The 26,033-nt window shown below is 47.7% G+C and overlaps 1 protein-coding gene across 2 annotated transcripts in view; it reads right to left on the bottom strand.

The window, feature by feature from the left end:
* Positions 1 to 479: 479 nt before the first annotated feature.
* GNB1 (G protein subunit beta 1) overlaps positions 480 to 26,033 on the bottom strand; it is a 78,307-nt gene continuing 52,753 nt past the window's right edge. For both annotated transcript variants that reach the window (XM_019976304.2, XM_019976305.2), the window contains 10 exons: positions 22,323 to 22,425; positions 18,389 to 18,427; positions 16,749 to 16,855; positions 12,830 to 12,893; positions 11,599 to 11,761; positions 5,622 to 5,688; positions 4,064 to 4,265; positions 3,134 to 3,350; positions 2,348 to 2,463; positions 480 to 2,128 (listed from right to left, as the gene is read on the bottom strand). In XM_019976304.2, the coding sequence (XP_019831863.1) occupies positions 2,357 to 2,463; positions 3,134 to 3,350; positions 4,064 to 4,265; positions 5,622 to 5,688; positions 11,599 to 11,761; positions 12,830 to 12,893; positions 16,749 to 16,855; positions 18,389 to 18,427; positions 22,323 to 22,379 (1,023 nt within the window). In that variant the 5' untranslated portion in view covers positions 22,380 to 22,425 and the 3' untranslated portion in view covers positions 480 to 2,128; positions 2,348 to 2,356. The remainder of the gene's footprint in view (positions 2,129 to 2,347; positions 2,464 to 3,133; positions 3,351 to 4,063; positions 4,266 to 5,621; positions 5,689 to 11,598; positions 11,762 to 12,829; positions 12,894 to 16,748; positions 16,856 to 18,388; positions 18,428 to 22,322; positions 22,426 to 26,033) is intronic.

Genomic DNA, 26,033 nt, shown 5'->3' with positions numbered 1-26,033 from the left:
TGAGGGGCTCTCCTCACTGAAGTGCACCGTTTCTCATGTGAGGGGGGCTGATGCTCATTCTTTATTGTAAAATGCAGTTCTTTTCATTCAAATATGAAAACAGTCTGATCTGAAGAGAAGTATTGTCTATTGAGTAAGGTCCTTCGTATCTTGGGGAGGGAAGGGGGGGTGCGTGGCTCAGGCTCAGAAGAGGAAAGGACAGATTGCTGCCCAGGGACAAAGGGCCAGGGCTGGCAGGATGCCACTGCTCTGCAGGCCCATCTGAGGACCAGCCACCCTTTCATGGGTAAACGCCGGGAGTTGGTGATGGACAGGGAGGCCTGGCGTGCTGCGGTTCATGGGGTCGCAGAGTTGGACACGACTAAGTGACTGAACTGTGATGGGGACAAGGGACATGGACAGAAGAGTGTGCAGCAGGGGAGGCAGCTGCCTCCAGACACCGAAACAGCCCCACAAATGAGCAGTCACGCCAAGATCCCTCATGTCAAACTGCTTTATTACATCTTAAATAACAGTACAGTTGAATATAGGATCTATCTTGCATCCAGCTTCCTTGCAGTACATTGACTTTAAAATTAAATACAAAAGGTGAGGGACAGGGTGCAGAGAGCTCTACAGAGGTGCCGACGGGGGCGGGGGCTCATCCCACTCTCTGCGGGTCCAGGGCACAGGGCGCACAGGATGGTGCAAACACAGGTGGAGAAGCCACTGCTGCCGCTACGGGGGCGCTGGTACGGGGAGGAGGCCCGCATTGTCCCAGCACCGCTGCCCAACACTGGACGCGCACGGAACCAGGGACATCTGCGTGTTAGAAAAGTGGTCTGCCTCAGCACAAAGGCTGGTTCCCGGGAGAGGTGGGCCGTGAGGAATCCATAAGGGAGGCCAGGAACTCCGTTCCCTGTACACCCCCCACCCCATCCAACAACGATTTTGGAACAGGACTTGTTTTTTTAAAGAAAGAAAACAGTGACATCTCGCCAGGCGAGCGTGTAGAGCCGCTAACTGCACGGCCTCCAATGCGATGCGTGTGCACAGAGGGGCGACGCGAAGTGGACAGAGCGCGACGTCACAACTTCAAAGAGGTTATTTCTTAAAAGAAAAGGAACATCTAAGGACTGAGTCCTATATGCACTGTGAGCATTTCTACAGCATGCGGTTCTAAGAGCAAACCCACCCCATATGGCAAACGATCAGGTTTTTTAAAATTTAACTTAGAAAGTTTGAGATCATTATTTTCAAAACATTGATTTGTACATTGTTTCATACACAAATAACTGACTGACTCTCCACGCACAGGACGGCACCGCTCTTGAGGACGGAGGCTCGTGATGGCCGGGCGGGGCACAGGGTAGTGTCGCGCTGTTGTGTCAGCCTCCCTCCAACTTCACAAGGAGACCAGGTGAGACTAAAAACCAAACTGAGGGGAGAGGGTGGGTTGGGGGAAAGGCGCCTGACGCGGCCACTGTTCGTCCGCGTGCTCAGTTCCTTGACTTCTCAGCATCATCCTTCTACACCATGCGCACGACGGTCATGTGACACGAGACGGAAGTAAAAAAACCAGGGACTAAATTTACATCATTAACAATCTCAGAGAGGCCACACCAGACCCTCCTTCTCTGTTTAACTACGAGCAGAAAGAAATATATTTTAAGAAGGAAATATGAATCATGTCTGCAAAATCCTGTTACAAACACAATCTAGAATTCAGAGTCAATTACAAGATGAAGTCCTCAAATTGTTTTGCATGAACATCACCAAACAGGATTATTGATCAAGATTTCAAATAAACTAGTAAAAAGGTGTGTCTGTCTTACAATTACACTCAAGTTTACCTTCTTGTTAACATTTTTATTATAGTATTTCCTTTTAAATTCATTCAAAACAAACAAAAAAAGAAAACAAAGACAATGGTCCCGGAAGGAATGCACGATTCGTTTTAGTTACAGCACAGAGATTCTTCTCTCAGTGGGAATTGTGCTCTTGGTTTCAGCAATAAGTGAGGGGAAGGTCTTGCCCTTTTGAAGTTCTGAGGGGTGCAGGGCGTCCGCGTTAGTAGGGGTAGATGGGAAATGCTATCTGCAACGCTCCAAGGCTGGAATGGTCTTCCAGTCACTGTGGCGTCCACCTGCTGTTTTAAACAGAATTGAGAGACCATGAAGAGTGGCATGGCAGCTGTACCCGCTCAGGATGGGGGCACAGCAAGTACTCAGGCTAACCACAGAGCTCACCTGCCTGCGAGCCCAGAGCAGCCACATCCAAATGACTCCAGGAGCCCCAACCCACAGCTCCCCCCATGTTGTGAGAAACGTGGCGCTGCAAGCAGGGAAGGGTGTGGGCTGCCTCTTACCTGTCAGGGTTAGTTCCAGATTTTGAGGAAGCTGTCCCAGGATCCCGTCGCCACGGCCATCCCGTCATCAGTTACCCCCAGGCAGCTCACGCGGTTGTCATGCCCGGCCAAGACCCCTGGGGGCAGAGGACAGTGTGGTCAGCCTGGGGTCCAGCCACTTGCTGAAGTGGACCCAGAAACCCCCACATCCAGTCCCTGCCAGGCCTTGGTGGTGAGGAAAGGATCCCAACACAAAGAGCACAGCACAGAGGGTGGGCCTTCAGGACAGGCACAGCGACCCCCTCCCCCCAGACAGGGCGCCCTGTGACACTCAGTGGTCAGTGCTTGGACAATCATCAGCCACGTCTTTCCAGAGGAATCTCAAGCTGTATCTCAGAGCACCCCGTGATCTCAGGACAGAGGCTGCAGACCTGGGGGCACTCAGGGGAGCAGGAGAAGAAGAGGGGCCCCAGAGAAGGCCACAGGCCAACAGCCATGCTCCCTCTCCAGCACTGAGACAGCAAGTTCTCATCTGTACAACTTCCTTCAGTACACTTGACAACCACATACTTCACTTTGCGCTCCAACCTGTGCTTCCAGGGGTCCCTGCTGAACCTGTGCCCCAGCTCTACAATGGGAGGGTGTTACGAGGACGTGGCTGGCCTGGTCCTGCCTGCATGAGCCACATGGCACCACCAAGAGCTTCTGGTGCCAGGGCCTGGCTCCTGTCCTTCTGCCAGCCCACATGTCGCAGCTGACATGTGCCCCATCTATCTGCAGACCCAGCGAGGCCCGGCAGCTGCCTACCTGCCCTGTCGGCCTTGAGGGCGTCCCAGACGTTGCAGTTGAAGTCGTCGTACCCTGCGAGAAGGAGGCGCCCGCTCTTGGAGAAGGAGACGGAGGTGATCCCGCAGATGATGTTGTCATGGGAGTAGGTCATGAGCTCCTGGTCCGCACGGAGGTCGAACAGCCGGCAGGTGGCATCGTCTGAGCCAGTGGCAAATGCATTGCCGTTCGGGAAGAACTGTAAAGAGCAAGCAAGCCGCGACAGTTTGCAAATGGAGAGAAAGAAACACTGGAAACACAGACTGCCCCACGCAGGGTACTGTGGGCATAGGAGTTGGAGACCAGCTAGGACCAGGCTCTGGCCGCAACAGCAGACGCTGTGCAGGGACCAGGAGGGACCAGACCTGGGCAAAGAGTTGGCTTCCCGTCACCATCATGGTCCCAAGGAACAGCAAGAGTGTGGCTGTCGCCCACGGCTGGGTGCCCACAGGCGCTGGAGTCAGGCCACCTGACCACATGAAGGATGGCTCAGCAAGCAGACACTTTCTCCCCCTCCCCACCTCCAGCTCCTCAGATGGCCAGGCCCTCCTGTCAGGGCAACGTGGACGGGGGCAGGCTCCCTCCACTGCTGTGCCCTCAGAGCCCCACAGAGGCTGGCCTGACAGGGTCAGTTACGGGACTATTTGCCCTCGACGGGAGGAAGCCTCATGGTCAGTCACTGGTCGGTCACCCTGGGAGTAGAACACATGCGGGCCTCACTGGGACAGAGCGAATCACAGCTAAGTCTCCCACAGGGAGTTTTTGTCCATTCGACTGTATTTGCATAGAAAAGAGTGAACACCTAGCCCTGAAAACATTTTCCAACTGGCTGACACAGCTGCAGCTCCTGAGGACTCCAACCTGCTGACGGCCAGCCAGGGGCCCTGACCCACACCTGTGACCTCAACTCACACAGATGGCATTGATATCGGACTCATGGCCGGTGAAGGTTTGCCGGCACATCCCTTCTCGCACGTCCCAGAGTTTGGCTGAAGCGTCACAAGCACCAGAGACAAACAGTCTGGTGTCCGGAGCGAGTGAAAGGCTCATGACGTCTCCGGTGTGTCCAGTGAATGTGGTCGTCTGCTGGCCAGTCTCGATGTCCCACAGGGCACTAGAACAGAGCAACGACAGGGGTCACCCCCTTGCTTGGAAGACCAGACACGCAACAAACTCCCTCAAACCCCCAGGCCTGCAGCCAACATCCACACTTCACGTAAGACAGATCCGCATCCTGTAGTGACTTTGCTCAAATGGGTTGTTACAGAGCCAAGCACACACACGACATGGGTGAGTCCACCTGGGGCTTCTCTGATTCTCACACCAGCTCACACATCAGCAGAAGAGGGAGCTGAGTCCCAGTCCAGCGGGGACACTTGTGGGCTGGGCCGCACACCTGAGCCCTGCAGGGGCTCATAAGGGGCAGCAGAAGGCCTCCAGTTGGTGCCCCTGCTGGACAGCTCCATGCCCACCGGAGCCCAGAGGCTGGGTCACTCCATGGGGAGAGCACTCCATGGGACAGAGCCAAGGCTGGGGCCCATGGCTATCAGCTCGAGAGGCTACTCTAGGCCAGAGAAAAGTGAGACACAGCAGTGTGGCAAGGACGTATGCACTGTTTCTGTGCTTCCCCGACAGAAGCAAGGCCATCAGATGCTCCTTGTTCCCTGTCGGCCTCACAGAAAACCAGCTCAACCCAGCCCCCACATCCAAGCATGGGGGACCCCTCTCTAGGGCCTGAGGGACAAGCAGGAAGGAAGAAAGACAACCCCTCCACCCCAAGTCCAAAAAACATCCCTCCCAAGTGAAAAAGCTTCCAAAAATACCTTCTAATCAGAGGTTCTTCCCAAACTGGCAGTTAAGACAGACTGCAGATCTTCAGTGAGCATACACACGAAGGACACCTTACCGAGCAGGGCTGGCCAGGGGTCCCGCCCTCCCATGTGGCCTGCTGGCTCTCAGCCACCGCATCTTGCCTCAAAGAACCAGAAAAACCCACAGGGACAGTGGGAGCCTGAAATGACTCAACTTCTCAATGATTTTAAAGGATGTGTGTTGGTGCCACAAGTGAACACTTCACAGAGTTTCAGTGTCTTCCACCAATAAGGTGGAGGAAACTCCTGGGACACCTGCTACTTTGAAGCTGTGCTCAGAGCCCAGAGGGAGGCAGCGCTCACCTGAGGGGGCTGAAGCACACCCCCCAAGGCTATTAACTGTGGCCCAGGAAGGTGAACTGTGAGGAAGAGACAAGCAGGTGTTCCACGCAGAGCTCTCGTTTCAAAATCAGTTCTTAGTTGTTCAAAACTGAAACTTCACATCTACACAGATCACCACGAACTGGCCCACCTCTCTGCACCATGTCTGAAGCCCCAGAGCCGTGTCCAGTTACAGTGGCCTAGCTGAGGGCTTTCCTGTGGCTCAGCTGCGCGGCGGGGAGAACAGTGTGAGACAGGTTCAGCGCACTAGGACTCACCAGGTGGTGTCTCCAGAGCTGGTAACAATCTGATTGTCATCCAGAAAACGGCAGCAGGACAGGTAACCTGGAAAACAGACCCAACAATGGCCCCAGCTGTAAGCACCTGACTCTACATCTTGTAAATGGAGTGACCACTGTGGGAAGGCCCACGCAAGGTGAGGCAAACGCCACGTCCACTACCTGTGGCCCTGCCCTGTGTGCTGGAAAGAGGGACAAAGCCACACAGACTGCAGGCACTGCGGGCAACAGCAGAGCCACAGGACTGGGCACCAGGAGGAAGGAGGCGCCCTGAGCACACACGCGTCCTCCCGGCCCCTGATGTGGCAGGAGGAGCCAGGACGGAGGGTCTGCAGGGGCAAGAGACTGGGGTGCAGAGACGGAGGCAGACCTGCTTCTGTGGGACAAGTGCGGGCTCAGCGTGGAAACCGCTGTGTGTCACTCAGTTCCGCGACCCCAACAGCATGAGAGGTGAGGCAGAGCCTCGCACCAAGGCCAGGTCCCAGCCTGCATCCCCTTTTGGAATAAGGAAGGGCAAACACGAAGAAGATCCATTCTGTAGGGCCTACATTTGATTTCTCCTGAATAAGCCCTGTTCACCACCATCTCTGTTGTCTTAGCACAAGTGACTCTGAGGACTGCATATATGGAGTGAGCACCCCACCCGGGAGGCCCAGGGACAGTGGCAGGGCAGCCCCTGACCCCAGCCGGCTCTTCCCAGGCCACACAGAGCCACGTGTGATGCTGTGTCACTCAGTAAAACCAAAGACAAAATACACACCAAGAGAGGAGAAGCCTGATGACAGCTGCTGATATGGAAAGCATAAGGTTGTTGAGAAAACAAAGCCTTTACCTAACATATTACCTCACTGTCTCCCATAGAAGAAAGAGAGACAATTTCAGAATATCAGTTCTGTGCCTAGACAAGGACATGTGGTCAAGTGCTCCCTAGAGTCCACATCATGTCCACAGGACACCGGGGACCACATGGGTGCCCTCAGGGGCTCCTCCCAAGGTCCCCGAGCTCCTCTCCAAGAACAGCTCTCACTTCTTGGCACACTGCCACCCTCATACAAGCCAGTCTTCCAGGATCCAGTCCTGGAGCCTCCAGCACTACCCTGTCCGACTGGAGAGCACAGCCGACTGGAAAGAGCACTGTGCTTGTGTGCCCTTAACAAAATCCCTTCCCCTTGGGTGTATATGAATTTATGTGTACCTGTATGTGTGTGCCCTCACCAGAACCCTTCCTCATGGGGGTGTGTGTGTGTGTATGTGTGTGTGTGTGCGTGTTTGTGCATTGTGTGCACCCTAAGTAGAATCCCTTTCCCAAGAGTGTGGGTGTGTGCACGTGAGTGTGCCTGTGTGCCCTCAGCAGGACCTCTTCCCTGCAGTTTGTGTGTGCACATGTATCCCTGTGTGTGTCCTCAGCAGAAAGGTGGCTGGCCCAGGCACTGGTGCCTTTCCAGAGTCCCAGAGGGTCAGGGAAACAGACAAACATGGCACCGAGTAGGGGTGTGCAGGGCCTCTCTGAGACCCGAGTGGCAGCAGGACGGCCTGATGGAGGGACGAGCAGGCCACGGTCCAGAGGGAGGAGGCCTGGGATGAAGCAGGACGGGCCCTCTCTCCTCCTACAGCCCACCCTGCTGGCTCCTGTCACGGAAAAAGGAACCAACAGGCCAGGGGCCCCGGACAGCAAAGACAGCCAGCCCACAAACATGAAGCGCTCGCCACCGCAGGACGGCGGGCCATCACGGCCCCAAGGAAGTTCAGGCTAAACTCCTGACCAGGCGATCCCAGGAAGACACTCGTCTGCACTGGGATGGGAGGGTCAGGAAAGAAAAAGGCACTTTCAGGGCATTACTGATTTCTCAAACACATGATCTAATAATGCCTTTTTGCCAAAACAGCACTCAAAAGGTTATTCTGTATGTAATGTAGTCTCAACAACAACAAACACTCAGTCTCAAGGCTGGATGCTCAGTCCCTGAGTAGTTTCCAGAGGGCACCTTGCACTCTGCAAGACAGACAACTTAGATGAGACATGTGAGGACAGAGCGCCGTCTGACAGGTGCTCCCTCGGCCCCGCAAGCGCTCCCACAGCCTGGGAGGCCAACTTGAAAGAAGGAATCTCGGCTTGCTCCAGGTGGGCCCCGTATCTTATGGAAACAACAGCAACATGAAACTGCTCACAAGAGCCTCCTTCTTGAGGCTGTACAAGCTTGATGCCTGCCCCGACTCTGCAGACACCACCAAGCATGAGGGCCTGCTGAGAAGAGCACCCAGATGGGTTTTATTGCAACGGAGTTCTAAGATCCTTCAAGAAAATGTCCCAACCCTGGCTTAATGCTCAGGCCTGAGACGCCTGAATGAGGGCTACCAATGCCCTCAGATGAAGTTAGGAAGGACAGAGACGAGACAGACCACACATGCTCCAATCTACTGAGTCCACTGACCTTTCACACCCTCGCCCGACTAAAGGGAGGCTACGTGAAGCTCATCGAACATTAACCTTTACTGATCTGAAGCATCATGTCTGAAGTCACAAATACCCTTAAGATGTCGAATGTTTAAAACATACCACTCAGCTCTCAAGAAGTAAGAGTTCACAATGCATGAAGGAAACACAATTTCTAATGCATTCTAATACTAGTTTTATTTTTTCTTTCAGCAAACAAAGTGTTAAAAAATTTAAAAGATTTAATTAAAAATGGAAGTCCATACACTGAACTGGATAATAAAAGATTGATAAACAGTAAGAACGTTTTTTAAGTGTTGTGAGTTCACTGACACTGTAAGCAAAGTGTCTTATGAAGGGTGCTCACTGGACAGAAGCCCCGTTCACAAGGATGGGGCAGGCAGGCTAGGCTGGGTTCCACCCCCAGGAGTAACCTTCCTATAACAACTATGAGCTCTGGACAAATATAAAGCAAACTCCTACAAACACTGGAAGCAGCAGACGACAAACTGCAGGGAAGCCTGCACTTGGAGGCACTGGGGGACCTTGCTTTTCAGGTGCTGTGCCTGCAGGCAGGTCCCCTCCTGCGACAGCCACAACCACGCAGCCACACCTCAGACAGCATATCTGTGGCCCAACTTCCTTGAGCAGCCAGTTAAGGGTTCTGGGCAACCACAGCCAGAAAGTGAAAGAAGAAAACCTAGAAAGGAGAAAGCCATACAAGGCCCTAAAAAATCACACACCGACTCCCCCACATCTGTCCAAAGCACACACAGGCAAGGCAGCTGAGCCCACACAGCATGGCTGCTGCCCACAGGACCACACGGCAGGATTCCAGGAGAGTAGTCTGCACAATACAACAGCCGCAAAAGCCCAGGATACAAGTCAAATCACTAGATGCACCAAGAAGCAGGAAAATGTCACCTACATTTGAGAGGAAGGAGCCACCAAGACCAACCTCAAGGGACTGACTGCTAGAACTGGCAGATAAGAATTCTAAAGGCAGCTCTTGGAACAGCTGACAAAGATCCTATGCTCATTATAAATTAAAAAAGACAGGAAATCTCAGCAGAGAAACGAGAACCATTTTTTAAAAAGCAAACAAATTGTAGAATTGAACAAGTAAACATCTGACTTAAATGGCTTGCTGGGTGGTCTTAACACCACCATGGAGGTGACAGAAGTCACATGCACTAGAGGACGGCTATGGAGAAGCGGGAGGTGTAATCTAAGAGATGACGTGAATGCACAGCAGAGAGCACCAAGCACAGAAAGTGGACCTCTAAAATTTCCCCAATTTAGTGAAAGACAGAAGTTTACCAAGTCAAGGTGTTGAAGCACAATAAACAAAGAAAATCACTCCAAGGCACATCAGTCAAACTGCTGAAAAATAAAGAAAAATCTTTAAAATGCTAAAAGAAAATAATACCAACCCCAATGAAATGTATCAGCAAAAATATTCTTCAGGACTGAAGGATAGTCAGTATTTTCAGGTGAGGACAGACAGAATTCCTTGCTGAGATACAAACCAACTGTAAGAAGTGCTAAAGCAAGCCCCTCAGGCTGAAGGGCACCCAGGAGAAAGCGCATATCTACAGGAAGGAATGAGCACCAGAAATGGTACAGACTTGAGTAAATGTAAAAGACTATTCAATTTTCTTCAAATGGCTAAGCATGTTTAAAGGAAAAAGTGTAACAATATACTGGGGGCTTATAACACACAAGGATGCAAGACCTAAAAAAAGAAAAGTTTCTAAAGGGTAAGGAAGGGCAGGAAATGGACATTTATGGCTACAAGACTCTTGCCTTTCACATAAATGGACACAACAAAATTGGCCGCACCTTAAGAATCGTTAATGTACGCTGTAATCCCTACATAACCCCTAAAATATAATTCAAAGAGGTAACCAAGAAGCCAACAGATACAACTATAAAATAGAATTCTAAACAATCAGGTAACCCAAAAGAAGGCGGGAAAGGACAGGTCATCATAAACCCCAGTCCATCTGTAATGCAGGGAGCAGACACGGAGCTCACACTACTAGAGAGACAGAGACATGCAGAGTAGACAACGGACTGTGTTTATAAACCCAGTTACGCAGACGGAAGAAATACACCATGCAAACAGTCAGCCTAAGAAGGCTGGAATGGTTGCAAGAACATCAGATAAAGCCTACTTTCCAGCAGAGGTTCTGAGAGAGGAAGAGGGTCAGTTCTTAAGAATGACAGTCAGGAACATAACTGCTTCCACTGACATAAGTCAGAATACAAGAAGCAGAAATGCCCAGAATGAAGGGAGAAAGAGAGAAATCCACCCCACCTCAGCAACTTACAAAACTAAAGACACAGAAAATGTGAATAGCGTCAAAGTCCTGCTCTGACAAACACACTGAGAACTGCCCCACAGCCTGGCCTCCTGAGCACACGCAGCACGTCCTTGTCAGACCACCTGCTCCTCGGGAAGTGAGCCTCCACAAATGTAAAAACTCAACCAATACAGAACATTGTTTCTGAACATAACTGCATTTAATCAGAAACAACAGGTTATCAAAATGGTGCTAAACATATTTCCACTGAATGACAACATAGCTAAAGCCACACTTGGAGGGGAGTTTACAGCTTTAAAGGCTCAATTTGAAAAAGAAGGAAGGCCTAAGGTTCCACCTTAATAAGAAGCTAGAGTTAAGAAGGAAGCAACCCCAAAGCCAACAAAAGGCAGGAAATGACACAGAACAGAAATCAGTACAATACAGGCAGTGTATCTTTAAAAATTTAAGAATATACAATTAACCGGCCAGAATCAATTTAACAGACACAATGCCTGAATGATGTCAAAAGGACGCCAGTAACTATGATAATTCTCTGGTTGCATGTGAAATACATGAGCAGAGGGTGTAGTTGTGAATGAGGATACAGCAAGAGAAGTAAAATAACTGGGGTGAGACCTTCTTTTCCAGAAATGTTATGTCTTTTGTAATGAATAATAATTGTCACAGGTAAATTGAACTTAAAACAACCCACTATCTAACAGTTCCAGCAGGCTCCGTTCAGGAGACCTGGGCCTACAGGACTGTTCCGCCCTGTGCAGCATGAGTGCTGGTCAGTAATCAGTCAGGGTGCGTATGTGTGTGCACAAGTGGACACAGGTATGTGTAACATGCGTGTTTAGATTAGGAAACCCTTGTGGAAAAGTGCTCAAGATGGAATATGGTTCAGAAGCAGAGAAGAGAATGAACTATGTCATGCTGATATGGAAAGAAGTGGGCCACCAGCTACTACACAGTGACCCAAGTACCCAGGATCCTTGAAAACCAGACACTATAGTGACTTAAACCCAAAGGCTTCCTACTGGTAAAAGTGTATCAAGGCCTGTCTTTGATTTCACTTTCAGAGTATCTCTGGCCATTACTGCAGCCAATCTCATAAAACAACTACTGAGAAGAGGCAAGTGTCCATAGAACGGAACTAATAATGCCTGGCCACAGCACACATGACTGTGACTTTATTGATGAGAACGTGTACCTGTGTGTCCAGCCAGCTCACGACTCACACGTACATTCCCTTCACGAGTTTTCAGATTGTAAATGGAGCAGATGTTATCCAGGCCTCCACAGGCCACGTAGTTCCCAGAAGGGGCATAAGCGCACGTCATGACCCACGAGGAGCGCAGAGGGATGGCATGGACCTGAAGGGCAGAACACACATGATGTGAGCGTGCGGCTCAGACACATCGCCTACCGACACTGGGATCCTGCTTCTTGTCTTCAACTGTCACTGCCCCAGAGGTGACACGGCAAGACACTGGCCAAAATTAGTTTGAAAATAATTTTTATGGGTAGCCAAATGAAGGAAAAATTTAATTAGAAATTCAGTGCTGCACAACAATTTAATGTAGAGTTTTTATTTTAATTGCTGCACTGCTTGGCTTTTAGGATCAGTTTCCTGACCAGGGATCAAACCCTGGCCTTTGGCAGTGAAAATGTGGAGTCATAACCACTGGCCCACCAGAGAATCCCAAATGCAGATTTATTACAGTCAGGCAGGCACTTCAGGAATACCAGCAAAGCCTCCAAATTGAAATTACATGTTAAGACGAAAACATTTCATTGGCCTATCAAAATGACTATAAAATTAATTCACAAACTCAAGTATTTTTAGTGAAGTAATCAAACTAGACATTACTATAATTAATCCTACAACACACCTCCCTGTGTTTGAGATTTAAGTACCGCAATCTTTTTATACACATTTGGTATTCTCCAGCAAAATACAACTGAATTTTGTCTGCTATACACATTTAGACCAACGACAATACTTTTTCCATTCAATATGGATTGAACAATCTTGGATTAAATTTTTTAAATAATTTATACTTTAAAGTATAATATCTTTCAGGTTATTTCTTGTGAAAACTAGTCACTAATGGAAAACTATACTTCTGCATTTTTAAATAAAACATGAGATTTCCCATGAGCTAAAATTGGATTCCTGGCTCCTAGAAACATGGAGGAGGCCCTCCCTCCACCTGCTTTGTAGGGAAGACCAACCATGCCATAAGAGTTCAGCCTGGCAGCACAGGCCACACGTGCCAGCTATGTGACCAGGTTTCCATCTGGCCCAAACCAACTTTACTCTAAAAGTGACACCCCTGTGCTCCTCCGCCCTCTCCTTTACAAACTGTACGTAAGTGAACCCAGAGTTTAAACACCCGCCTTTGCCTGGGCTGGTCCAGGTCATGGTCTGCAGTGCCTACCTTGTTTGTGGTATAGCTGTCCCAGATAATAAGTTTACCATCCTGCGAGGCACTGACTAGAAGCCTGGAGCAAAGAGACAAAAGCAAACTCGTCAGCAACACTGGAGCCTCCCCAAAGACAGCAAATGAAAACTAAATTCTCATGACAACTAACACATACTTCAATGGTACATTCCCTTGAGATAATCCCCAGCCAAGTTCTAATTGTTACACCAACTCTGAAAGCATGAGAAGAAAACACCCACACAGGTAAGAGTGCAGGCCTGACGGTGCCTGTCTTCAGGTGCAGACCCAGCCGCAGCCCCTCAGCTATTCAGATAAGACACGCTGGTTGCCTAGAGCTGCTCTCTCGGGGCTTCTGGTCGCCATACACCAGATCTGAAGCCCACAGATCTTTCATGAGTCAAACGTGGTAGGAAATATTTAGTATATAATTTTATGCTCCATTCTGACACATAAAAATCATAAAGGACTAATAAGTTTTTAGATACTCAGAATTTATAACCCATTTCTCACCAAAATGGGAATCCAGGTCTCCTAGAACCATGAAGGAACTGCCTTCCCACCTGCCTTGAAAAGAGATGCCAATGTAAAGCACAGCTGTGCCTGGTCCCACAGAAGAGCCTAACGAACATTTTTTGTGCCAAGTTTCTTGCTCCTGTCAGTTGGGCTAAGCACAGACCCTGTGTGTTGAAGAGGTGCTTTGTCTGCATTTGCACAGAGGGACAGATGTTGCCAAAGGAAAGCATGACCAATAGGCAAAGGAACTGCAAACGCGAGTACTCCAGGAACCAGCCCCTCCTGGACAACCTGGGGACTCTGCCCTACAGGTGACGCTGCTCCAGGACGGGTGAGAAGGTACCCATGGAGAGACCTGTCAGTGGGGTGGACACGGAGAAGGGTCTGTCATTTCAGAGACTGCATCAAAACACGGTCTCAACCATCTCAGACACAAGTGCATTTGGCTTCTTGACCTGCTCAAACCTGGAGGTACCATCACTTGAGTCAGTCTGACAACTGATCTTATGTTCTGATGCACAGACTCCTTCATGTGGAGTCTGGCAGGGAATACACATGTGTTCAGCTCTGCATGACAACACTAATTCCAGTGCAGGCTCCAACTCTATTATTTTGGAGATGCAATTTCTTAAAGCAAATCCCTGCCTTGAGGTGCAGTTATAAATACATCAGGCACTTGAAAGACCCTGTGTATCAGATCAAGGGTCACTTGGCGGCTCTATTACTTTCAGCCCCTCTAAGTACAGGTTGGCTGGAACATCAGAGCCAACGTAAAGAAGCTCATCCCCTGGGAAGGTCACCTCTACAAAGGTCTCCTCGTCAGAAAGCTTAATATCTGCTGACGTGCCCAAGGTTGTAAACTTTAAGCAGCCCTGATCCCCCAGAAGGTGAGAGAAGACACACCTCTTAATCCCCAAGAGGACTGCCATGAGGCCCTGGCTCCTTCTGTCTCCCACCTCCTCAGAGCACAGAGGCAGAGCCAGGAGAAGGCCGAAAGCCCCAGTCCGGGTGCCAAGGCCTCCCCTTCCTGCACACTCACAAGCCTGGATGGATTAGCAGTGTTTCCCTCTCAACTGTATCACTTTGGCAGATTTCAGAAAAGGGAGAAAAGGTTTAACATTAATTCACATGATTGAAAGAGACTCTCAAACATTATAAAAAGTAGACTTTATATATAAAAATTACAATACATTGATAAACATATTATACATGTAATACGTACTGACACAAACACACCCACACGCCTCACTGTGGGCATCTCCTATAGCTTTATCTCCCCCTGAAAAATTTCTCAATTTATTCACTTGTTTTTAAAGTATTTATTTATCTGGCTGTGCCAGGTCTTGGCTGTGGCACGAAGGATCTCCAGTCTTCATTGGGGCATGTGAACTCTTAGTTGTGGCATGTGGGATCTAGTTCCCTGACCAGGAATCAAATACAGGCCCCTGCACTGGGAACGTGGAGTCTTACCTACCGGACCACCAGGCAAGTCCCTCTTCTATAGTTTTAAAATACAACCAGCTAACTACTGTGATAGTCTGAGAATACCCATGAACCACACAAATATAATAAAATAACTGGTATTGCCAAATTATTATTATGACTCATTAACCCTGAGTCATGAAAAAAGTTGTATAATAAACTTTGATGTCTATGAAGATGCGATAAACAAAATGTACATCCAAAACATTAAAAAAAAAAAAATTCTGATATTAAAGTAGAAAATTTTACTCTCCAAGAAACATGGCTATCTAGGGGGGAAAGTCTCCGAAGGGCTCTGGATAGCAGGAGTTCTCCTTGGTATCATTTTTTGTTTTCCTGGTTTATGATTATAAAACAGCCCTCATGTAAGGGCATTATACCAGTAATTGCCATTTGAAGAGCATCTGTAAAACACACGTCCATGTACCCTACACCGTCCAAGAAAGTGAACAGGCCAGGTGGTGCACAGCAGCCTTCCGGGTACTCTGCCTGACCCTGCTCCTTGGGGACCACGACCCTTAATTGGAGCTGCTGCTTCCTCACGTTTGCACCTTCCACCACCGGATTCCCAAGCACAGTTTGTGTTCGAACCAGAGGGCATGCAGAGCCTTGAGGATGTGGTCAGGACACCTGCATAATCTAGGGGTTCCCTGCCCCCTAAGCCCCTCTCTTCATCGTCACAGCTCTGGCCGCACACTTGCCATAGTTCTTTGAACACAGCTCTCAGTCACCTCTCAGGACACAAGTGACACATCACTGTCCATCCAACTTCCTGTCAAACCAGGACACTGATGTTCCCACAGATCAGGAAAGACCCCAAAGGTAAGACACTATATGATTACCATCTATTTTTTTAGAAAAGAGTCTAAGATGGATGGATTAGTAAGGGCAATTTTCCTTTTTTCCTCTTCTATTCTTTCTGATCATTGCCATCATTAACAGGATCTAAGTTAGCTCTCATTTGCATTTGGAATTATATGGGATACTGTACAGAACAAGCTAAAAATAGAATCTTTTGTTCTATAGCTGTGGACACACTAAAGCAGCCAATTTCACGAACAAAGGAAAAAAATACCAAGCAGAAAATTCCTGACAATTAAAACATGAAAAAAATGCAACTCAAAGAAAAGCATCTGATGCTCAAAGTATAACATGTTAGGTATCTGAAAAAACACATTACAGTTACAACATCACATGGCTTTTTCTTTAATTATTTGGGAGGAAAAGTGGAGAAAGATTCCCAGTACCCTCCAACAGGAAGATAGAAGGAGCTGGATGGATTTCATTTCGGCAATGCTGCAGGTGAAGGGAAACAGGGGACGAGGAAGGGGAAGGAGGCCCAGAGAGGAATGGTGAGTAGTCACTTAGAAAGAGGTGTGAACACAGGCAGAATTCAAGGAACAGAGGGATCGCTAGAGAAAAGGGGGTGGGGCGGGCAGGCCAGGGAGAGTCAGAGACAGCACCTCTCATGCACATGCTCTGTGCCCCAGTGCAGGCCCTCAGGACACACACGTCACTGTTTTAACTCTCCCAACACCGCATGGACTGGCTTCTGATCCCTGAACCAGGTCACCAAAACCAGGAGAGGATGTGGTCATGAGGCCATGAGAACAGGCTGGAAAGAAGAGCCATGGCACAGTGGGCAGGTCACCCTTCAAGATGGCACAGAGGGGACAGGTCAGCCCCCCGGTGACACAGAGGACAGGTACCCCCGATCCTGAGGTGGCACGGGCGCTGTGCCATGGAGCTGGGAAGACAAAGCTGAAGGGAGGGTGGTGACAGGGGAACGGCAGCGTGGCCAGCTGTCCTGTGTGCTACACGTCTGACAGCAGTGCCCAGTTTTTTCTTTACCAATCCCAGCCTGTGAGCTCTGGCCCCAACCATGAATGCCCACATGCCCGCGTTCCGGCCCACACACCTGGAGTCGGTGCCCCAGTGCATGGCATAGATCTTGGCCAAGTGTCCCCTCAGCGTCCTCCTGGTGCGCATCTGGATTCTTCCCACAGGGTCGATGTTGTTTGTGATCTTAAAAATAGAAGTTACCAAGAATTAACAGTACGGGAGGCACACCCTCCCCCTGCCCCCGCTGCTGAAGTCTCCTTCACGCCCACAATGCTCAATGACGCCACCGCCCTGGATGGCTGTGCCTGCCTGGCTCCTGCCAGTTAGCCCGGCCTCGCTCCATTGTGAGGCCCCACGGCAGGCGCAGCAGCTTGGTGCTGGCCCAGAGCCTCCTGCCCCCATCAGCACACTAACTGGCCATCCAGGCCCAGCTCCTCCTGCCTCTGTCCGGCCCTCAAAGGCTGCTCTTCCTCCTAATTACAGTCTCCTCACCATCTAACAGGGCTCCAGGAACATAGACTGCTTGGTGCTGTGTGTGCTGAGCTGGACAAAAGTGGTCATCTCTCCTGCACTCTGGAGTTTAGGGCACAAAATTGCATGTGCACACGTACTGTTCACCCAGCACACAAGAGCCTGACGTTCATGACTCTGGATCAACAAACGGAGTAAGTGTGTCACCACAGTGGGCTTTAAAAAACATAGAGTCCAAAGTGCATCTGAGAATTCAAATGCAGGTGATCCCAGCAGTCTAACTTTAACTTATTGTTTAACCCCAATTAAACAATAGCTTCTAAAGCATTGAGATGATGTAAAAAATGTAATCATCCTCAACAGAAGGAGGAATATAATTTTTCTTTCACATTTCTGTTCAGTGTTTGAGACAAAAATTTTTTTTCAATAAGGTGAAATTCACCATCTGAAAATACATAATTTAGCAATATTTAGTATATTCACAACATTGTTCCACTGTCAGTGGTATCTGGTTCCAAACCATCTTCATCATCACCCCCAGAGGAAGCCCCTCATCCACTAAGCAGTCACTCCCTACAGCCTCCTCCTCAACCCTGGGCAAGCATGAATTTATTTTCTGTCTCTACAGGGTGACCTGTTCTGGACAGTTCATATACAGAGAATCACACAACATGTGACCTCCTCTCACTGAGCACCCGTGTCTTGAGGTTCACCCTCCTATGGCTGAGTAAGTCCCACTGTGTGGACAGGCTGTGCCTGGCCCTGCTCTCATCCCCTGAGGGCACACAGCTGCTAGGAGCAGTGTTGCCAGGAGCATTCGTACACCGGCTGGTCTGAGCATCACCTCTAGTCTCTCTGGGTGTGTACCTAGGAGTGGAGCCATGGGTCATAACTCAGGTTTAAATCTCAGAGAATCTGCCAAACTGGACCTTAGAAACTAAAGTTCTAAGGCAGACCTAATTAGGGAGAGGAACTTCAAAACACCCATATTGAAACTGTAATAATATTTACAACTCTGACCTAAGAGGATATAATTACTTAAGGCTAGAGAGGTATTTACGTTTATCTAAAACTCACCACAGCCTATGCCCAACACTGACAATGACCTGCCAATGAGACCCTTCAAACAGGGGCCCCACCCTCACTGTGCACAAAGTCAGAGCAGCTCCTTCCAGAGGCCCAGAGCAGGCCCCACAAGCATCAGCCTCTACAGCAAGTCAGTGACTCTGCATCAATGGTTCTTACCTGAGAGAGAGTCGCATCTGCACACGCCTTCCGAGCATCCTGGGAAATGACAAGGACAATGGGACATTAGTGCTGCTCCCAGAACAGGCTCCCCCAGACCCAGGCCGCAGTCTCAGTTAAAGTGAAAGTCGCTCAGTTGCGTCCAACTCTTTGTGACCCCATGGATATACAGTCCATGGAATTCTCCAGGCCAGAATGCTAGAATGGGTAGCAGTTCCTTTCTCCAAGGGGTCTTCCCAATCCAGGGATGGAACCCAGGTCTCCCGCGACGCAGGCCAATTCTTTACCAGCTGAGCCACCAGGGAAGCCCAGGAAATACTGAAGTGAGTAGCCTATCCCTTCCCCAGGGGATCTTCCTGACTCAGCATCAGGGTGTCCTGCACTGCAGGTAGATTCTTTACCAGCTGAGCTACACAAGGAAGCAATCTCAGAGCCTCTACCAAGAGCCTCCCCACCCTGCCTCGAGCCCAGGGCATGCTGGACACAGAACCAGCCACACACAGACACATCTCAGCCTGCAGATCACCCCCCCAACGCACAGCACCCCTGTACCCTCACCCCTGCCCACAGCCTCCAGCACCCCCCACAGCACTGCACCTGCGTCCTGAATTATGGGGCCCAAGAAACAATGTCTAGAAAGCACTGAATGGCCAGCCCAGGGAACCTCTCTTCTAGAATGTTAACTCAGGACTGTGTTTTCAAGCCAAACAATCACTGATGCTGACCTCTATGGAAAGGAGCAAAGGGTCTGGAGTCAAGGCAACCAAATCTCTGGCTGGTCACATCCTGCTGCTTGCTTTCTTATCTGTGAAATGACCTTGTGAAGTAGGCAAGAAATGTAATAAAAAGGGATGTTCCTCAAGCTAATAAAGACGTCCTTGTTGTTCTAAGCGATCCAAGCTGCTAAAAAATAAATCTGGAAATCTCAAATCTGGATATGACTTTTACAAACAGAAAGCCACACATTATGAAGGGAAATGAGACACTGGCTTTGAAAGGACTCTTGAGTGTAGGAGTGGGGCCTAAGAAGAAAATTTGGGTGTAGGAATAATTTTAAAGGAAACTGACAATTTCTCATAAAACTCTGCCATTGTGTAGCCATCTGCCCACCTGCGCTCATTGATACACATCTGAACGCTCATGTGAACACTCCTGAAGGCATCCAGGAGACCTTCTCCAGGGGCCAACAGCCTCACTGCTAATTATTTTAACTTCATGAAGCTGGTGGTAGTATTTACCAACCTAGAACATGGAGACATACTCAAAGAGATTGCTATTATAAATGTACCAAATAGCTAGATTCCAAATTCAACTTAAATTATCCTATTAGAAGCCTTTTTGCTCAGTTAATTTTGCCTATTTAATTACACAATTAAAACAGGAAAATTATTTAATTGAGTATTTCTGTACCAGCACCTACTCTGGTGTCAGGACAAGGCAGAGGGGAGATCCCAAGTTGCAGGTCTCCCACGTGTGGTTTTGTTATGGTCCCTATGCGCAGTATTCACTTCTGAATACCATTCTTACTGATGTTATATAAGGCTCTCAATTTTTTAAAATGATGAGTATTTAAGAAAAATTTTTGTCCATGTCATATGTGGCCTGTGGGATCTTAGTTCCCTGACCAGGGACTGAACCCAGACCACCGCAGTGAAAGCCTAGAGTCCTGACCACTAGACACCAGGGAAGGCCCTGGTTGGGACTCTTGACAAGAATTATTTTAAAGGAAAAAGCAAACCAAGGACATAAGCAGCTTTGCCCTGGTTAGTGTCCAGAGATTAAAATAGATTTTGTAATGTCCACAGCAGACTGTGATGACACAAGAGAACAGAGAAAAATCATTTTAGAAACTAAACACAGGACCCACAAGTGCTGGTGTAAAAGTCTGCAGCACTCCTCAGGACAGGCATCTGCACTGTGCAGAGAGTCTTCTCGTAGGAGCCATCTCTGCAGCTGCTTGAGACTGACAGTGACGTTCAGCACTCTTCAGACTCAATTCCAACTAAATGGCCTGGGGCAATGTTCACAATGCCTTATTGTTTAGCCAAGGCTCCTGTCTGTCTGTGCTGAGGAAAATCACCACCCTGTCCCTCCACAGAGGAGAACACCCTGGCCAGCAGCCAGCCAGGCCGAATCTGGGTGGGTGTCCCACCAGCACAGGACAGCATGTGGTGAGGCCATCCACTTGGGCCACAGTGACTGCAGTGCCCACACATGCCACGCGGCCTGGGGTGCTCACTGGCAGGGTTAGCCCTGGAGCTCTCCTTCATCTGTCAGAAGCTCGCGTGTCTAAGATGCACCACGTTTCAGTCAGCATTCCTCATAGACACCACCACGGGTCAGATGAGACGGTGCCTTGGGGTCTTTCAGCTGAAATACCAATCTAAGAAGAGACCCTCCTAGCGTCATCCACCATCTCCCACTGGACTCATTGTGTCTCCATTCTTTAACAAGTACGTGTTTCTTGGGCAAGCAGGAAAAAAGGTTTTCCTTAGTTCTAGTCTTCCATTCCCGTTTGATGTACTGCCAATTCTGTTTTGTGCAAGTAAAAGAAACCAGCAGGGCTTCAAAGGCAGGGCTGTTCAGCTCTCTGGCTCTACCTGCGGACGATCCATGGGGAGGGGACGCCACGAAGATGCCAGAGGTGCACACTGAGGCAGTTTTGTGCTAGAGACACTGAATTGGCAAGACTCAGCACCAAGAGCGTAATGCAATAAACGTACTTATTAATTACATGTCAATATGGTAATCTTTTATATATACTGGTTTAGATACAGTTGCTAAAAATTAATCCTACTGGTTTCCTAGTACAGTTTTCAAGTCCATAGTGGCTCACAGGACAGACCTGTCTCCTGTGAGGAGGGCTGCATGTGCTTCACAGAAATTGGGTTGAGATGCAACACTCACTTTCAACCCTTTTTTTTCCCCACAGTATTTGGAATTTTTTTAAACCTATACCATACAAACTTTATTTGCTACGAATAGACCTGAACCCACTATTTATGAACAACAACTTGTTGTTAGAAAAACAAAAGTTCTGATTTCTATATTCCAGAGTGTGGCTGGACGTATTAAACAAATCTTCTAAGTCTTCCTTATTCTTATTGAGCTATATTGTATCTTTTAAATGTTGAGATTGGAAATTCTTACAGTAGAAGGATCTCTTCTGTCTCCTCTTTGGTGCATATCTCAAATAATCCCCTTATCTTTTCTCAAGTTCAGTTAAGAACCTGGCTAAAATGACACTGGTCTTTCCTTCCAATTACCATCAGGCCCTTGGAGCATATAATTGGTCATTTAAAAGGAAATAATTAGGTTCCCCTTTGAAATACCCGTGGCTCTGCAGCATGCCTCTGCAAACCCACCCAGCAGACTGCATGGAGGGGTGGTGAGGAGGTGGACAGCTCTGCAACTGTCCTTCTTTCCAACAGGCAGCTGGACGGGACCCAATCATTTTTATCTTCAAGTCAGCGTCTCTGTTCTAACAGCCAAAACCCTCCCTAGGGAGCACTCAACAAATCACCCACACCTAGAATACTTCCAGTGTTGTTGCCACTCGTGCTTCTAAACAAGTTTCCTGCCCTCAACTCAGGGGTCACAGTGGGGGAGCAGACACCACACTCTGTACGGTGACCAAAAGAAGGTCCAGAAGCCAATTCCCAAGGTTAAGAAAAAAGGCCCTGAAAGATGTCTGTAATTTCTATGGAAACATTCTAGGTATATTCAAGTAACAATATACTAGAAAAAAATCCTGAAAATAAGGTGCTAGGCCAAACATCTGGATCTATAGTTTCTACATCCTGGGCCAATTAAGATTCAATTTCAATCCAAAACAAGGAATAGCCATTCTGAAACCCATCTTTCCTTAAAACAGTAACATCACACCCAAAATCCAAATGATTAATGAAACGAAGCACACAGGCAGTTTACGTACTCTAATTTGGTTTTTAAGCTGTTCGGCCTCCTGCCGTAACTGGTCAAGTTCACTCATCTTCTAATCTTAGTGCTCTTCAAAGCCACCTCAAAGAATCTGAGATCTGAAAGAGAAAAACAAGTACCAAGAATGAATAAACAATGATTGAGTCATTTAATGAAGCTGGTGAGAAAAGAGAATTGAAATTTTGAGAGCTGTGGTTTCATTATAAGTCAGAGAACTTTTCTTTAGCCTTCATCAGAACATGTAAAATGCCCACAAGGGCTGGGTCAACAGAGTGTAACTACTGTTGTACATGAACCTCGAAAAAATGACAGTGTCCAGCAGACAGCGCAGAAGGTGGTGGGCCGAAAGAAAGTCTGTCTAGAAGCAGTTTTCACAGAGGATCTGGACTTCATTATTAACTCAAGAACCTAAGTGTGATGTTTAGAACAGCTCTCATGTGAAAACTCAGGGCAGTTAGTTCAGGATGGGGCACAGCGGCCACCTGGCAACCTAGCACCTCAGAGGCATGTTGATGACCCTGAACCCATGACTGCCCAGAGGACATCAGCAAGTCACACAGCAAACCCAGAAGGACTCAGCTTGGTGTCCAGGCCTCTGATTCAGGACAACTTATTCTCCCACCAAAATGTGCTCTGGGATCCCAGGAGACTCAGAAGCATCACTGCAGCCCTTCCAGGCACAGGCCCAAGAGGGCTCAGTACAAGCAACCCTGTTGCCCACTCCTGCCCCAGCCCCACCCCTAGGCTCATGAGACACTATTCTTGAAATCACTGTCAAAACAAAATTATCTGTTAAACAAGAGATGTGTTTTCCCGGGGGAATGCCATAGTTGGGGGTTGCATTTCTGACCAAGAACATAGCTGTTAAGGCAATCCTAACTGTGACCAACGTATCACAAAGCCAAAGAAACAATCACAAACATCTTGTAATCACTTAAGAACACAATCAGCTCCCACCCGCAAGCACAGCATATTGCAAGGCCCTTAATTTCCTACGCAAATACAGGCGGGGAGATTCTTCCCTCCTAGATTTTGTGTGAAAATCACAAGGTTATTATAATATAGACCAGATATTTAATTAACAGTGGTTCTTTATTTTCTTGAGACTGGAGCACATCTGGGGGAAATTATCTGGATGACCCAAGAAACACAGTTGTTAGTTCCCAATCTAGATAGACTTTAGACTTTCTTTTTCCTCACAAAAGCATTCAAAATAATTGTGATATGGTTTGTATTGATGTATATTTATTGAGAAAATAAGAATACTTTCCCCAGTAAAAAGCACCTTTGAAAAGCACGTTACATCCTGGTTGCTGCCCTCACCTGCCCCTGCAGCCCTGGTCTATTCATGGAACAAATCCCACTGGCTGCTGGGCACACCGCGCAGGAAGCACAGAAGGCCCTAGCACTGACCCTAAAAGGGGGTCCACACCACTGCCAGGAAAGGACTAATGGGTAGGGCCAGGACGTGGGGCTGAGGCATCTCGGTAGGACAGTCAAAGGCAGGGGAGGCAAGCCCAAGTGACGAGAGAGGCGTTGCTTCAAGCGGGTGCTGTAAGTTTCACTCTTGCAGACCGCCGGCACCTCCCTGGACAAGTGGAGCTCAGCTGAAGTTACCCTACACGATAACTGGGCTGATTCTTGTGTCTTCACATATACACTCAAAGGACTGCAGCTGATGAATATTAATGTGTGAAATAACAGGGCCAAGAGAACACGAAATCATTTTAAAATAGAAAGCTGTGCTGATGTGCCCCTGAGCTTCCAGACTGTGCTGCACACCCAACCCTCCTGAGCACGTGCATCCACACGTGATCAGTTATTATCATAAGGACAGTCCGCTGAGTCGGGGGTAGTTTTGCCCCAGTAACACTCCCACCCCCATCAGTAAATAATTGTTCTTAGTCTGTGGATAAGCAACTTCCTTCAATCCTTCCAAAATCCACATGAAGAAAACAACTAACGTTATCATGAGGTACACTGAATTAAATGCTGAGCTTTAGTCAATAAACCATACATTCTGATCTTAATTTAAACACTAAAAAGCCGAGCTAGTTTTTAAGTAAGGAAAAAACCAATAAATTCCTAGGATCAAGATAAACAGGTCAAGACCCAAATTCTAGTATTAGGTGGAATAGCTCTTGAGATCTTAAAATTAAATATGTCTTTTAACTAGATGCTCTTTTTTACATATTATAAAAGAATATATACATGATAATCATCCAGATGTATTACTTCAAACTAGAGAAATTAATTTATTGAAAACTTAAGTATCTTTAAAATGACAAACTCCAATTCAGTTACCTCACAAAATTTCAGAAGCAGTAACAGTACTTGCTGACTTCAACATTCAGCCACAAGCAGAGAGAAGAAAACCAGATCTATTTCTTTCATCATTAAATTATTAATATTGCCTTTTTTTTTCCTACACTTGGCCTCCACTGAGGTCTTTTTGCTCCTTTTTTCCACCCCACCCTTCCCCCTAATATTGCCTTTTGATTAGAGCTCTGTCTCTGATCAGTGGCCACAGTTAAATCTCAAAAAAATTCGTATTTGTTAATATTTAAAGAAAAGGTGCTCAGTAGTGTCCCCCTCTTTGCGATACTGTGGACTGCAGCCTGCCAGGCTCCTCTGTCCATGGGATTTTCCAGGCAAGAATACTGGAGTGGGTCGCCATTTCCTTCTCCAAGGGAATCTTCCCCACCCAGGGATAAAACCTAGGTCTCCAGCATTGCTGAAAGATTCTTTAACCAACTAAACGACCAGGCTACCACCAATAAAAATAAGAGTCCAAAAAGGTCCAAGATTTTTTATCTTACAGTCTGGCGAGAAAGAAAAACTACTGGCAGACATTTAAAACAAAATCCAACTATATTCTACATTCTGCATGTTGAAGAAGTTGTCTGTAGAGGGACTTTCCCTGATGAAGGGGTACCCGGGGGCCCTGGGGTTCACTCTGACCTGGCACCAACCAGGGCCTCCTCCTTCCCGGGCTAATGGATACCCAACTGGCCTCACAGGATGTGCATGAAAGGACTAGGCAGTCAGGGCTCCCCCAAAGAGAAGCCGGCTCCCCAAGGACAGCAAGGAGCATGCACAGCAAACTGACAGGAAGCAGAACAACTCTGAACTCCCACAAACTGAAAGTTCACCCCAAATGCTCTTCTGTGGAGACAGCAAATGCAATAAATGGGGTACAGGGATGTACATAAAGGATGAAACTTCTCCTTTTGTGTCTATAAAAAGACTACACATCTATGTTCATTTAAGTAAGCAATCTTTTTTCTACATACATGAGAAAATGTTAATGGTTATTTTTGGAGAAACACAGCAATAGTGGGCAGTTCTGATTTTTCACATTATCATATACATACGGATAAGGGAAAAATAAAAATTATATATATGTATATATATAAGTTAACCCGTTATCTGGGCCTTGAACCAAGAAGCACTTACAATTTTTCCTCCATTTTTCAGTTAAAAAAAAAAAAAGCAAACTAGTTGATATTAACCTTTTACTGGATGAACTATTAAATACCACTAATAACAATAACAAAGACACCATAAAAACCCTGAAAAACACTCATTATATGTGAAATGAAAAACAAATGTGTGTGTAATAATTTTAGCTATTTTATGACCAAAACATAAGAACAGCATTTTTGTTAGAATTACTGGTCATATTTTTCTCTTTTTTCCAAAGGCT

Source organism: Bos indicus, chromosome 16 (assembly GCF_029378745.1).
Source record: "Bos indicus isolate NIAB-ARS_2022 breed Sahiwal x Tharparkar chromosome 16, NIAB-ARS_B.indTharparkar_mat_pri_1.0, whole genome shotgun sequence".
Classification (NCBI taxonomy): Eukaryota; Metazoa; Chordata; class Mammalia; order Artiodactyla; family Bovidae; genus Bos; species Bos indicus.
Note: the sequence above shows the minus strand (reverse complement) of the source record. Positions and strands in the feature narration are given on the sequence as shown.